Genomic DNA, 13,749 nt, shown 5'->3' on the forward strand with positions numbered 1-13,749 from the left:
AGTGAGGTATATTTAAGCAATAATGCATGAGAGAGTGAGGTATATTTAAGCAATAAGGCCTGAGAGGTATATTTAAGCAATAAGGCCTGAGAGGTATATTTAAGCAATAAGGCCTGAGAGAGTGAGGTATATTTAAGCAGTACAGCCTGAGAGAGTGAGGTATATTTAAGCAGTACAGCCTGAGAGAGTGAGGTATATTTAAGCAGTAAGGCCTGAGAGAGTGAGGTATATTTAAGCAATAAGGCCTGAGAGAGTGAGGTATATTTAAGCAATAAGGCCTGAGAGAGTAAGGTATATTTAAGCAATAATGCATGAGAGAGTGAGGTATATTTAATAATGCATGAGAGAGTGTGGTATATGGCCAATATACCACGGCTAAGGGCTGTTCTAATTTACGACGCAACGCGGAGTCCCTGGATACAACCCTTAGCCGTGGTATATTGGCCATATATAACAAACCCCTGAGGTGCCTTATTGCTACCATAAACTCTGATTCATTCCTTCAATTATTCCCTCTTCTCTTTGGTGTGCACAGGAATGATTCACGCTACTAAATCAAACAATTAGAAAGCGAGATGGTCTTATGTTGCTCAAACTAACCTTTCCTTTATTGGCAGAGTGCTTACTCCCTGGATGTTGTGTGCTGAAGTTTGTACTTATTCTTATACATTTTCTAATCACAATCAATTAGTTATTCTTCAATTTGCTGGTGCAAGAAAACGACAAGGACGACGATAACTGAGCCGGATTCGGGGTCGAGATCAGGATCCCAGTCATGTGTTTATAGCATTTATCTGAAAGATACTCACGATCTGTGTGTGGACTGTTTAGGGTTTGGAGGGTTCACAAGAGGTCAATCAATCAAATGGTTTTTATAAAGCCCTTGTTACATCAGCTTTCATAGATAACCAGCAGGATCAGATAAAAACAATGATGGCTATAGAAGACAAACACTTCAACGCTTCAAGACTCAATATCAGTTTACTTTTCATAGTCAGGAATTCAAGGTGGAGTGGATCACAATAGGAAACAGTAAGGTCAAGTAAAAAAATTATCAAAAACTGTATTCAATATCAGTTGGCTTTTCATAGGCATTCAACGGTTCAAAGTGGAGTGGATCACATGAGTTTACAGGACTCCTGAGGAACAGGTCTACTAATGAGCACATTCATTAACATTTCCATCTGTTTATTCTGTCCCTCAGCCTGATACTTGAATAATTCCAGCAGAACATTCTGAGACATGGTATTATTGGTGTCCCTTTTCAATTCATCCCTGTTCTTATTCTCCTCGATCTCTTGTCTCATTAGCTCAGCCTTCTCCTTATGGCCCTTCTCCATGAGATCTTTCTGCTCCTGCATCCTGCGGTCCAGGGTCCTGTTGAACTCCTGCTGCTGTTGCTTCTTCTCCTCCTCCATCTTCTCTTTCATCTCCTTCAAGTACTTCTCCTGGCTAATGCGATTGTTCTCAATATTACACTCCATCTCTGCCTGTTGCGCCTTGAATGCTGCCTTCTCTTGCTCCAGCTCAGCTGTTTTCATCTTCTCAGCTGGAAGAGCCAAGGAGAGAGATAAATAAGTAGGAAAACTGGACAACTCATTTTCCCATACAGATTCATACACATTAAAACCCTCTAGAGTCTATTGGCGCAACGGTACGTCAATCTAAGTAACATAAAATATACCCATTAAAATCTTACCGTTTTAAGCTAGAGATTTATTTATTTATTTATTTATTTTGCATTGGGCTGAGCCTCAATCCACCACATCCATTTATGTCGCCATTCCGCATCTGCGGTGGAAAGAGGCAGATCTACTGCGCTGTTTGTCGAACCAGGAGACATCCTGAAAATCGATCTTCTCATGAAAACATCTGTAGCATCCGAACGGTTTGACCTACAAACTAATATGACCATAGAAAGGGGAGACTCTCACCAACACGATGCTCCACGACCACAAGTGTCACGGGACTTATCTGAAGGTAACCCAGTACCGGTTTAAAAAAGGAGGTAGCTTTTTGCAAACAAAGAAAAGTAAAATATTTGTCCCCAAAAAAATATATTAGTTTTTCCCACTGAGCTTTGTTATATCTCCTAGATTTAGGAAAGATATTTCAAAACCTTATTCCTTATGATTTCATTTTTGACCTTCTTTTTTGCTATTTAATGTGTTTCTAGAGGCTATAGTAGTAAAGGCCAAATTCAATATTTTATAAAATAATTGTTTTATATAGACTTTTTTGTACTTTTTAGAATTAATCAAAGAACAAATGGGTGAGATGATCGTTGCTGGACCAGTCAACCACATTTTGAGTTATTTTGTAATTCAACTTTATCACCACTCTAAATTACCCTCACCAGCACATCTTGAATGTCTGAAGTTTGAAGAGGGGCGATTATTCAGTGCTTTGCAGTGGTGGGCTGGTTCCTAGCTCGGGCCTGGTCTATTCCCCTTGTACTTTTAAAGAGCAACTGCCTGTAAAAAACGGACTTCTCATTGAGTTAACAGCCTATGTGTCATCGATGAGTCCAACATTTATTCTACTATTAAAATGTACTAAAAAGTGTAAATAGGATAATTTTGGTCATGAAGTCAGTCTCGCCCAAAACAGATTTTTGTGGTCGTGACTGCATCACAACGTAAATGAAGGTTGGGTTTGTATCAATCCTGCCCACATGCCCCCTGATGGCAGCACTCAGGTAATCATCAATTCAGAGTGCAGCTGCACGCAACCCGATCGTAATGCCCGTGGTAAATTTGGGTTCAATTTGGATATCCCTACGGGGCTAGTTAGTCGGGTACCAGACTGGTATACAGTGCATTCAGGAAGTATTCATACCCCTCGACTTATTCCACATTTTGTTGTGGATTAAATATTTTTTTCTCTCACCCATCTACACACAATACCCTACAATGACAACATGTTTTAAACTTTAAAAATAAATGTAATACAAACATGTCTAATTTACGTAAGTATTCTCACCCCTGAGTCAAAACTGTAACGGTTTTCTTCCATTGGTGAAGGAGAGGACCAAAATGCAGCGCGGCTAGTGTTCAACATATTTAATAAACAAAGAGACGAATACGTGAACACTATACAACAACAAAACAAGAAATGTGAAAACCGAAACAGTCCTATCTGGTGCAGAACACAAACACAGAGACAGGAAACAATCACCCACAAAATCCCAACACAAAACAAGCCTCCTCTATATGATTCTCAATCAGGGACAACGATTGACAGCTGCCTCTGATTGAGAACCATATTAGGCTGGACACAGAAACAGACAAACAACATAGAATTCCCACCCAGCTCACGTCCTGACCAACACTAAACAAGCAAAACACATAAGAACTCTGGTCAGGACGTTACAAAAACAGAATCACTTTTGGCAGCGATTACATCTGTGAGTCTTTTTGGGTAAGTCTCTAAGAGCTTTCCACACCTGGATTGTACAATATTTGCCCATTATTATTTTCAAAATTCTTCAAAGTGGTTGTGTTGTTGAACATTGCTAGACAACCATTTCCAGTCTTGCCATAGATTTTAGCAGATAAGTCCAAACTCCAACACGGCCAAAACTGTAACTGTCTTCTTTGTAAGAAATTCCAGCGTAGATTTGGCCTTGCGTTTCAGGTTATTCTCCTGCTGAAAGGTGGAAAGCCGAACAAGGTTTTCCCCTAGGATTTTACCTGTGCTTAGCTCCATTCCATTTATTGTTTATCCTGAAAAACTCAAGTTCTTAACGATTACAAGCATACCCGTAACATGATGCAGTCACCACTATGCTTGAACATGTGGAGTGGTACTCAGAAATGTGTTGTATTAGATTTGCCCCAAACACTTTGTTTTCATGACAAAAAGTACATTTCTTTGCCACATTATTTGCAGTATTACTTTAGTGCCTCGTTGCAAACAGGATGGATGTTTACGAATATTTTTTGTTCTGTACAGGTTTCCATCTTTTCACTCTGTCAATTAGGTTAGTATTGAGAAGTAACTACAATGTTTTTGATCCATCCTTTGTTTTCTTCTATCACAGCCATTACACTCTGTAACTGTTTTAATGTCACCATTGGCCTAGTGGTGAAATCCCTGAGCGGTTTCCTTCCTTTACGGCAACTGAGTTAAGGATGCCTGTATCTTTGTAAAGACTGGGTGAATTCCATCCAAAGTATAATTAAGAACTTTACCATGGCCAAAGGGATATTCAGCGTCTGCTTTTATTCTTTTTACCCATCTACCAATAGGTGAATTTCTTTGCGAGGCATTTGAAAACCTCCCTGGTCTTTGTGGTTGAATCTGTGTTTGAAAAAGTCAAAGGGTGGGAATACTTTCTGAAGGCACTGGAAATAAAATAATACCATTCAAAATAGCAGATACTAGCAAAAATCTTATTTGTGAAATCTTTCATAATTTATATGTTCTAGTTGGCCACCAATAATACTTTTTACTCCATAATACTTAAAGTTGTCTTTTTGGGCGGGGCCTGGCATTAGGGCGGGGCCACCAGTCTTGTTTGCATCTTCTGAACATTAACCTACAACAGTTGATTATTATTTTATAATTGGAAGTAAAAAAGATGGAGGTGTGGCTTACCTTTTAATTTTTTCTCATTTTCAGTCAGTCTTTTGTCAGCTCGCAGGATGGAGTTGGACTCTGCACTCTTTCCCTTCAGGAACTGCTCCAGAACCTCCTCAGCCTGCAGAAAACACGCCTTATAGGTTGTTGCATTGATTTTCATTCAAACCGTAACCAGGTGACTGAAATTAGTTGAAATGTTTAATTGGTCATTATTGACTAATGATGGATGTTTTTGATTCTCTAATACACTACGTTGTTGATGTTGTTTGGGTTCTAGCTCTTACACTGACTCCTTTGTTAGGCTCGGCCCGGTACTGTGCCACTATGTTTTCATGGTGATTGCAGTAAAGCTCATAGCCTCCTGGTGTGGCGTACGTCCCCTCCTTCATCCCCTGATCCATCGGAGCAGACAGATTCTCCAGAAGGGCCTTGCACTTCTTCTCGGAGGCATCCTTGTTTTGTTTGATAAGGTCGGCGGAGTGGTTACTAATGGCCTCCTGAAAGATTTATTGGGGAATTTTCAGATTCAGGTATGTGAGTCCCGGTATGCCATGTTCCTACAGTGATAAAGGGTTACATATTGGCTCCATATCTATATTAGACTTTTATTCAATATAGTGTAATTTTTAATCCAAGATTAAAAATCTAATCTGAGCACTGATTTTCACGGTAGTGTTCTTTTGTTTCTAGAAGTTAATTGATTGAGGAATTGCACTGATTGGCCAAATTCCACCTGGTGTCACTGGTGTTACTGTTACTGTTGATTATCATTTTGTTGCATAAGATAATCAATCATGTACCAGGCACAGATCTAGAATGATGATCCATACCGCAAGAGCTTTCAAGAATTCCCCATTTTCGTCTTTGAAGGATCGCTTCATGAACACCTGTGTGGCCTGGTCCTCTGAGCGAAGCTGGTTCTCTGACAGCTGATCATTGTCCACCGGGAATAAGGCCTTCACATCCTCCATTCCCTTCTGGTACACCGCCAGGCCCTCATCTACAGCAGCCTGGTTCTCAGTTTTAGCCATGGCCAACACAGCATTCTCCAGACAGGGTACAATGCCTTTGGCTATGGTCTCCACATAGGTGGTGACCAAGTGCCCCAGCACTGCAATCAGATAGGTGGGAGGAAAAATATGTGGCACTAAATATTTAGTGGTACAATAAAATTCAATTTATCAATATATTTATCCATTTTCACACTGTCCTGTAGGTAGATATCTGACTCACTCTCTCCAGTCAATGTGTGTCCCCCTATAACAGTCTTCGTACGGCTCTCCTGGAAAATGAGGCAGCAGAAAGTATCTGCGACCTCTCTGAAGCTTTCAGAAAGCTCAGCCTCGTCCATGGAGTCCAGTCGTTMCATGTTGTCAGGAGTTGTAGGGGAGGGGAACACAAAACACTTGCGTGAGGGGAAGAAGTTCCGGATGCACTCTCGCGGGAGGTTGTAGTCATTGATCTTTTTACTAGTACCTGAAAGATAACATTGGCATTACTAGTTTTTATAGTACAAGCAGATCTTGGTACGTCCCAATAATATCTCCTTTCTCCTCCAACCTATCAGAGCTCTTACAGCATGAACTGACATGTTGTCAACCCAATCAAAGGATCAGAGAATTAATCTAGTACTGAAAGCATAAGCTYCAGATAGCTAGCACTACTGTGTATAACATTTGGTGAGTAAGGGACAAAAAGATAGAGACAATAGATCAACAGTTTTTAACTAATTAATTTCTTTAAAAATGAAGGAGACGCAGAAGAGAGAGAGAGCAATATTTAGTTGCATTTTTTAAACTTTCAAATGCAACTAGCTAGATTATCCTACTCAAACATAAGGCTAAAACAGTGAGGGATGCTATGTTAGCTAGCCTTCCATGGCTATCCAACACTGGAACTCGTCCAAGGTAAACTTTGGTTTTGAGAATTAATTGCCACCTGGGCCTGCAGGTGTAACTGRTAAACTGCTTGCTGACTGTACACTGTACTGGYTGATTGTAGCTGGTTTACTAATGCATTAGTTCTAGTAGCTAWGTTGTCTAGCTATGARGTWAGCTAATATGGTGACAATGATCTAGGCTGTGTGTAGCGGTTAGTGGTTATGATATGAAGGTTTGGTTTGTTAAGGTATTTWTCTTCTGGTCACAGACAGCTGATGTGTTGTACACTGAAGTCCACAAGCGAAAGGAAAAGGTGAGAGGAGGAGAGTGCGTAGATGTGAGAAGGAATTATACAATGAACAAAATGATCATGCTGTTTGTATGTGTTTGCGTGTGATCAGAGGTGTATTCATTCCCCCGATTCTGTTGAAAAACATTTCTTAAACGGAAGGTGGTTCAAATGGTTCAAAAAGGAAATAAACATACGTGAATTTGTCCGATAGAAATTCTCATTGTATGTAGCTCAAAAACACAATGTTCAAAAGGGGTTGAAGGTAATAAATCACGCCGGTGTGATTGTAGGACTCAAACCGAGATGGATAAAAACAACACGTTTTAGGTCTATTGCTGATTGATCATGATTATACTGTAATTTGAAAATATTAGAGGTATTTTTAAGCAATAAGGCCTGAGAGAGTGAGGTATATTTAAGTAACAAGGCCTGAGAGAATGTCATATATTTAAGCAATAAAGCCCGAGGGGGTGTGGTATGTGGCAAATATAGCACGGCTAAGTGCTGTTCTTAAGCAAGACGCAACGCGGAGTGCCTGGTCTCAGCCCTTAGCCGTGGTATATTGGCCATATACCACAAACCCTGAGGTGCCTTATTGCTATTATAATCTGTTTACCAACGTAATTAGAGCAGTAAAAATACATGTTTTGTCATACCCGTGGTATACGGTCTAATATACCATGGCTGTCAGCCAATCCTCATTCAGGTCTCAAACCACCACGTGTGGTTTATTTAAGCAATAAGGCCTGAGAGAGTGAGGTATATTTAAGCGATAAGGCCTGTGGAGGATGAATCAGAATTAGTTGGGTAACATAGATAAATAATATGTTTTATTTACATAATATGCTAATGTGAGATACTTGTGAAGGGATGGTGTGATTAAGGGGGAACCAATTATCTCTTGGCTCCACAATGTCAATACACCAGGCACTCCCTTCTTTTCCCATTGGGGGGTGGAGTATGGCAGTGTCTGGAACCATTGTATGTCCCCTCTGATGTTGCACTTATCTTGAGATAGTGAGCTTGTCCAGAAGTGGGGTGTACTTGAGATGGGAGTATCTAGAGTTGACAATTGAGTTATGCCTTGGATGAGGTAATGTTTTGGTACTATGAAGTACCAGGAACGAGATTAGAACCTCGTCTTAGAGACCAAACTGAACAATAATTTATAGATAATGATATCTGGCTATGGGATACTCCTCTCTCAAGTAAGTCTTTCTTTGTGAACTGTTCCTAAGATCTGTGGTTTGTCATGCCGACTATAAAAGGCTATAAAAGATCTTGGTATTCTTTTGTAGGGACTCAGAATTCATTATAGACACTGAATTGATCTGAGAGTCAAGGGGCTATGGTGAAGCTCATATAATTAAAGAGGAAGTTTAAGTATAACTCTGACTGGTGTGTGGTTTGTAACTCTCCTCATTTGGTAATACAGGAAATTGCCACGACAGGCCTGAGAGAGTGAGGTATATTTAAATAATAAGGCCTGAGAGAGAGGTATATTTAAGTAATAAGGACTTAGAGAGTGAAGTATATTTATGTAATACAGCCTACGAGAGTGAGGTATATTTATGTAATATAGCCTGAGAGAGTGAGGTATATTTATGTAATACAGCCTGAGAGAGTGAGGTATATTTAAGTAATACAGCCTGAGAGAGTGAGGTATATTTCTATAATAAGGCCTTAGAGAGTGAGGTATATTTCAGCAATAAGGCCTGAGAGAGTGAGGTATGTGTGTAGTGTCTCGGGTTTGGAGCATGCTCAGGCAGCCCTCGGTGAAACCAGACTGTGTGCGCATTGCAACATACTACGTACAAACTCCCTTAAAGACATGTAGTGTTCTTGAGGAAGCTTGGAATTGCCAATGGCGACCGAGTTGTGAGAAGCATATTGTTTTTTTTATAAACGGACTGGGTTGCAGTTAAAGATGCTCGCTATCCTAGCTTGCCAGAGCCCTTTTTGCCCATAAAGGGGCTTCACGCTGGCTTTACAGTTACATAGAAGCACTACGTATGTTGGAAGCTTGTCCATGTTTGATGTTCCCCCCTTTGTTACCCCATGTTCCACGGTGTCAACGGGGTTCAGGAGCTATATCAATCTCTCCAGGGTTAGAGTGAGAAGTTGGGTCTCTATCCACAAGAGGGCGCCACTCCCCCATAGACATTTGCCCCAAAGGTCATGGCTCTGTTCTACAGGTCCTTCGTTTTGAGCTATTTCCCTTTTCACTTCCTGCCTTTGCTTCTGAAGAGCAACAGAGGTTACATGCCCCGTGTCCAGTGTGAGCTTTATGCACATATATTGAATGGACCTGGGAAATCCGGTGATGAGACCAACTTTTTGTCTGTTTTGCTAATCCATGTTGTGGCAGGATGCTCTCCAAACAGCGCCTGTCCCACTGGATTGTGTAGGCTATCACCTTGGCACGTAGCAGCAAGGAGAAAGGGTTAACTAGTGGTGTTCGCGCCCACTCCACCAGGGTCTGGCAGCGTCTTTAATGGGTTGACTGTAGGAGATATTTGGGCTGTAGCATCACCACAGACTGTTGAGGTTTTATCACTACTCCCACAGCATGCTTAAAGCTGGGACAGTGGAAAGTCACTAGGCAGCGCACAGCGAGCACAATACCCAGACTGACGCATCTGGCGGTGTCAGGTCTGGGTGGTCTGCTCTGGGCCGTTCCATTTAGCGTCCATTGGGGTCGTCTTGGCCGTGATTATATTTCCCCACAGTATGTTGTGCCGAAGTCGACTTACTAAAAGGTAATGTTTTATACTTTTTCTTTATTCACCACATGATTCATCCGACGTGCATCAGTCACTCCAGGAATATTTTTCATCTCTTCAACATCCACTTCCCATGAGACGCCAGATATAACCCCCTTGAGGGGGGCCCTGTTCCTAAGAGACACACACAACACTTTAAACTTATCAAATCGGGTGAGACGCCAAACGTTTCTTCTGATCCGCAGAAGCACAACAAATCTAAACAAGCCCACCTCTTGTGATCCTCACAGCCTTCACTTTTCCCAGCACGCTCACTTCCAGTTTGGATATCTCAAATGGATTCCTCAAGATTGGTAAACAGATTGAATTTTTTTAACCTTTATTTAACTAGGCGAGTCAGTTAAGAGCAAATTCTTATTTATAATGATGGTCTAGCGGGGAACAGTGGGTTAACTTCCTTGTTCAGTGGTAGAACGTCAGATTTTTATTTTGTCAGCTCGAGGATTCGATCCAGCAACCTTTCGGTTACAGGCCCAACGCTCTAACCACTAGACTACCTGCCACCCCTGTAACATTATGTAAAATGTATATATATGTAGCAGAAAGCTGTACAAGAAAACAACAAAGATATTTTTCATCTGAAGAGGTGGATTGGTTCAAATAAAATACAAATTATAATAATAATTGCAGGAATTAATCAGAGCCTCACGCTTATCATCTGTGGGAGGTGGGGCTTACAGCAAGGAGCGGATTTCATTGGTCATGTCAGGCATGATTGTAGATCCTTCAACCGAAGTCGCGAGAGTGCGACTCCCCATAGTATGTTGTACTCTTTCAGGGAACAGTAGTTCTAGTCATAACGCTACGCTTTGCATCATACCGTGGTATATTGTCTGATATACACACAGCTGGAATGCTGTTTAAGTCAATCATCATCTAGGTCTCAAACTACCTGGTTTATAATAATCAAAATCACCTTTCTTGAGTTGCAGGGAATTCTCCAGATACTGGTCTGCAGTGATTTCTCTGCCGTCGATCTCAAGCTTCAGAGTGAAATCTCTGACGGTCCACACAAAATCAGGAAAGAACTGCATAAAATGGGTGCCCTCTCCTTCCTCCTCATCGTCAGTGGAAGACTTCACCTTGATCATCTCTGTCAGCTCGTTCACATATCTATAGGACCGGTTGAGGATTGATACAGGAGTTCCCAAAGCTCATGTCAATTTCATGCACAGTTTGTGTACAGGGGCTTGAATTTCAGGGAGGTGAAAAACAAACAAACAAAAAATAAGAATTTTCAGTTTAAGATTCAACTGACACAGTAACATAATTCGTTTGAAAGTCACAGACATTGCTTTAAGTCAACATCAGCTCTTTAAAGCACACTAAATCTAAGAATCAATCTGAGATGACTGTCAAAAGACTAACAAACTATCACATCAAAGACAACAGATTCATTCCACAAGATGCAACAGAATGGAGCCAAATGTTGACCCAAAAGGATACTGAAGCTTCTCCACAGCATCATTGTCGATGGTCCCTCGACTGTTGTAGACCAGAGTACTGCTTAACAGAACAGCCAGGGAGAAGATCCAGGCATCATTCTCAGAATCCCCCTGAAACAAGTATGACGACATGTATTGGATCTCTGACTAAGTAATCATCTCATTTAAATGATGAGTGTGCAGATATGTGTTCACTGTGCTTTGTTGGTAAATGAAGGAATGTGAATCTTTAATGTGGATTGTAAAGAGATTGAACTTTGACCTCCCACCTTCTCCACGTCACCCAGCCCCTCTGTATCCAGCAGCACCAGGGTGTGGTCTTTTTTTTTAGGATGAGGGACACACCACATCCAGATGCCTTTAGTCTTGGACTGGATGGTGGCTCCAAGGGCAAAACCTAAATGAACAGAGATTGAGGACATTTACAGTATAAATATTACACCAGCCTATAACACTGTTACAGAGCTGGACCAGAACTAATGCAGACCAGAGCTATCTAACTCTGGTCTAAGGCGTAGCTAGCCATTTCTGGTCTGCAGTAGTTCTGGTCCGCACTAGGGGGGGGGGGAAAATAAAAATAAATAATTCACTAAAGAATTAAGAAAAACTTAATCTAAAAAACCTCACTCTACACTATAAAGAACTAATATACCTCACTTCTCTCAGCCTCTACTGCTTTAAATATACCTCACTCTCTCAGGCTGTACTGCTTAAAATATACCTCACTCTCTCAGGCTGTACTGCTTAAATATACCTCACTCTCTCAGGCCTTATTGCTTAAATATAACCTCTCAGGCCTATTGCTTAAATATACCTCTCAGGCCTTATGCTTAATATACCTCACTCTCTCAGCATTATTGCTTAAATATACCTCCACTCTCTCAGGCTGTACTGCTTAAAGTATACCTCACTCTCTCTGCATTATTGCTAAATATACCTCACTCTCTCAGCTGTACTGCTTAAATATACTCTCTCTCAGCTTACTGCTTAATATACCTCACTCTCTCAGGCCTTATTGTTAAATATACCCACTTCTCAGCTTACTGCTTACATATACCTCACTCTCTCAGCCTTATTGCTTAATATACCTACTCTCCAGCTGATCTTAAATATACTCACTCTCTCAGGCTGTACTGCTTATTACCTCACTCTCTCAGGCTGTACTGCTTAAATTACACACTCTCCAGGCCTTATGCATAATATCTTCACTCTCAGCCTTATTGCTTAAATATACCTCACACCGGTTTGCCATTTTAAAGCACATTTCTGCAATTACACACATTTGTCTTTTTTTTTACCTTTATTTGACTAGGCAAGTCAGTTAAGAATAAATTCTAATTTTCAATGACGCTAGAACAGTGTGGTTAACTGTCTTGTTCAGGCCAGAATGACAGATTGTAATGTCGTTAGCCGGGGATTCGAACTTGCAGCCTTTCGGTTACTAACCACAAAGGCTACCCTGCCACCCAAAATGGGCGGATAACATTAACAAAATCAACGGAAACCCCTGAGTCAGGGTCCCTAGCCCACATGCCCTGCTTGTCCGCGTCGTCATTTGGTGATGATTAAGCCTAGGGTTAGATAATTGTCTGGACACCTTACCTAGCAATCTACAGTAAAAGCGCTGACGTGCTAATTAGATAAATGACGTGTAGTAACAAGAGGGAAACTGCTGATTCACCCAACCACATTAGAAGTTTCACTTTGTTGTATCTACTTTTCTGTTCTCTCAATAGTAAGTTGAGACCCCGACTGAGCTACAAAATTATATATATACAGTAGATATATATACAGTATATATACAGTGAGCAAACAACGTATTGTACACATTTTGTTTGTTTTGGCTCAGTACTCCAGCACTTTGGATTTGAAATGATACAATGAATATGAGGTTAAGCTGTAGACTGTCAGCTTATTTTGAGGGTATTTTTATCCATACCAAGTAAACCGTTTAGAAATTACAGCACTTTTTGTTACATAGTCCCCCTTTTTAGGACCAAAAGTATAGGACAAATTCATGTGTATTAAAGTAGGTTTAGTATTTGGTCCTATATTCCTATTCCTAGCACACAATGATTTATCAACCTTGTGACTACAAACTTGTTGGATCCATTTGCTGTTGGTTTTGGTTGCGTTTCAGATTTTTTGTGCCAATGGAAATGTAATGGTAAATACTGTGTCATTTTGGACTCACTTTATGAAAATAAGAAAATAATAAACATGTCTCCTTTAATGTGGATGCTTCCATGATTACACATAGTCCTGAATGGATTGTGAATAATAATGATTGAGAAAGTTACAGATGCCACAAATATCATACCCCCCCCCAAAAAGCTAACATCCACTGTTATTGTAATGGTGAGATTTAGCATGTCTTGAAGGTATGATAAAAATGCTAACATCCTGTTATTGTAATGGTGAAGAGGTTAGCATGTCTGAAGGTATGATATAAAATGCTAACCTCCCCTGTATTTGTATTGGTGAGAGTGAGCATGTCTTGAAGGTATGATATAAAATGCTAACATCCCCGTTATGTAATGGTGAGAGGTTACTTGTCTTGTGGTTCACTCATCATTATCACAATTCATTCAGGACTATGCATATTCATTGGTAGCATCCACATTAATGTAGAAGTGTTTATAAAACATATACTATTCTATTTACAACAAAAGTGACTCAAATATGATAATACTTTATTTGCCATTATTTCCAAAGTGATTGATTCCCGAATAGCGTTTTGCCCCTAAAAAGGAATCTATCTCCCC

The 13,749-nt window shown here is 40.5% G+C and overlaps 1 protein-coding gene across 2 annotated transcripts; it reads right to left on the reverse strand.

Annotated features, from left to right (window-relative positions):
* Window positions 1-962: 962 nt before the first annotated feature.
* LOC112079289 (guanylate-binding protein 1-like) lies at window positions 963-11,375 on the reverse strand. Of its 2 annotated transcripts, none has more exons than XM_070442276.1 (8): window positions 11,254-11,375; window positions 10,986-11,095; window positions 10,456-10,652; window positions 5,791-6,060; window positions 5,415-5,695; window positions 4,869-5,081; window positions 4,600-4,702; window positions 963-1,549 (listed from the first exon to the last, which is right to left on the reverse strand). In XM_070442276.1, the coding sequence occupies exons 1-8, from the start codon at window positions 11,332-11,334 to the stop codon at window positions 1,119-1,121; spliced, it is 1,686 nt and encodes a 561-aa protein (XP_070298377.1). In that variant the 5' UTR covers window positions 11,335-11,375; the 3' UTR covers window positions 963-1,118. The 2 variants fall into 2 exon arrangements, with proteins under 2 accessions (XP_070298377.1, XP_024001047.1); XM_024145279.2 differs by having other exon boundaries at window positions 5,818-6,060; window positions 11,254-11,373.
* Window positions 11,376-13,749: the final 2,374 nt, after the last annotated feature.

This window comes from Salvelinus sp. IW2-2015, unplaced genomic scaffold (assembly GCF_002910315.2).
Source record: "Salvelinus sp. IW2-2015 unplaced genomic scaffold, ASM291031v2 Un_scaffold7528, whole genome shotgun sequence".
In the NCBI taxonomy this organism is placed as follows: domain Eukaryota; kingdom Metazoa; phylum Chordata; class Actinopteri; order Salmoniformes; family Salmonidae; genus Salvelinus; species Salvelinus sp. IW2-2015.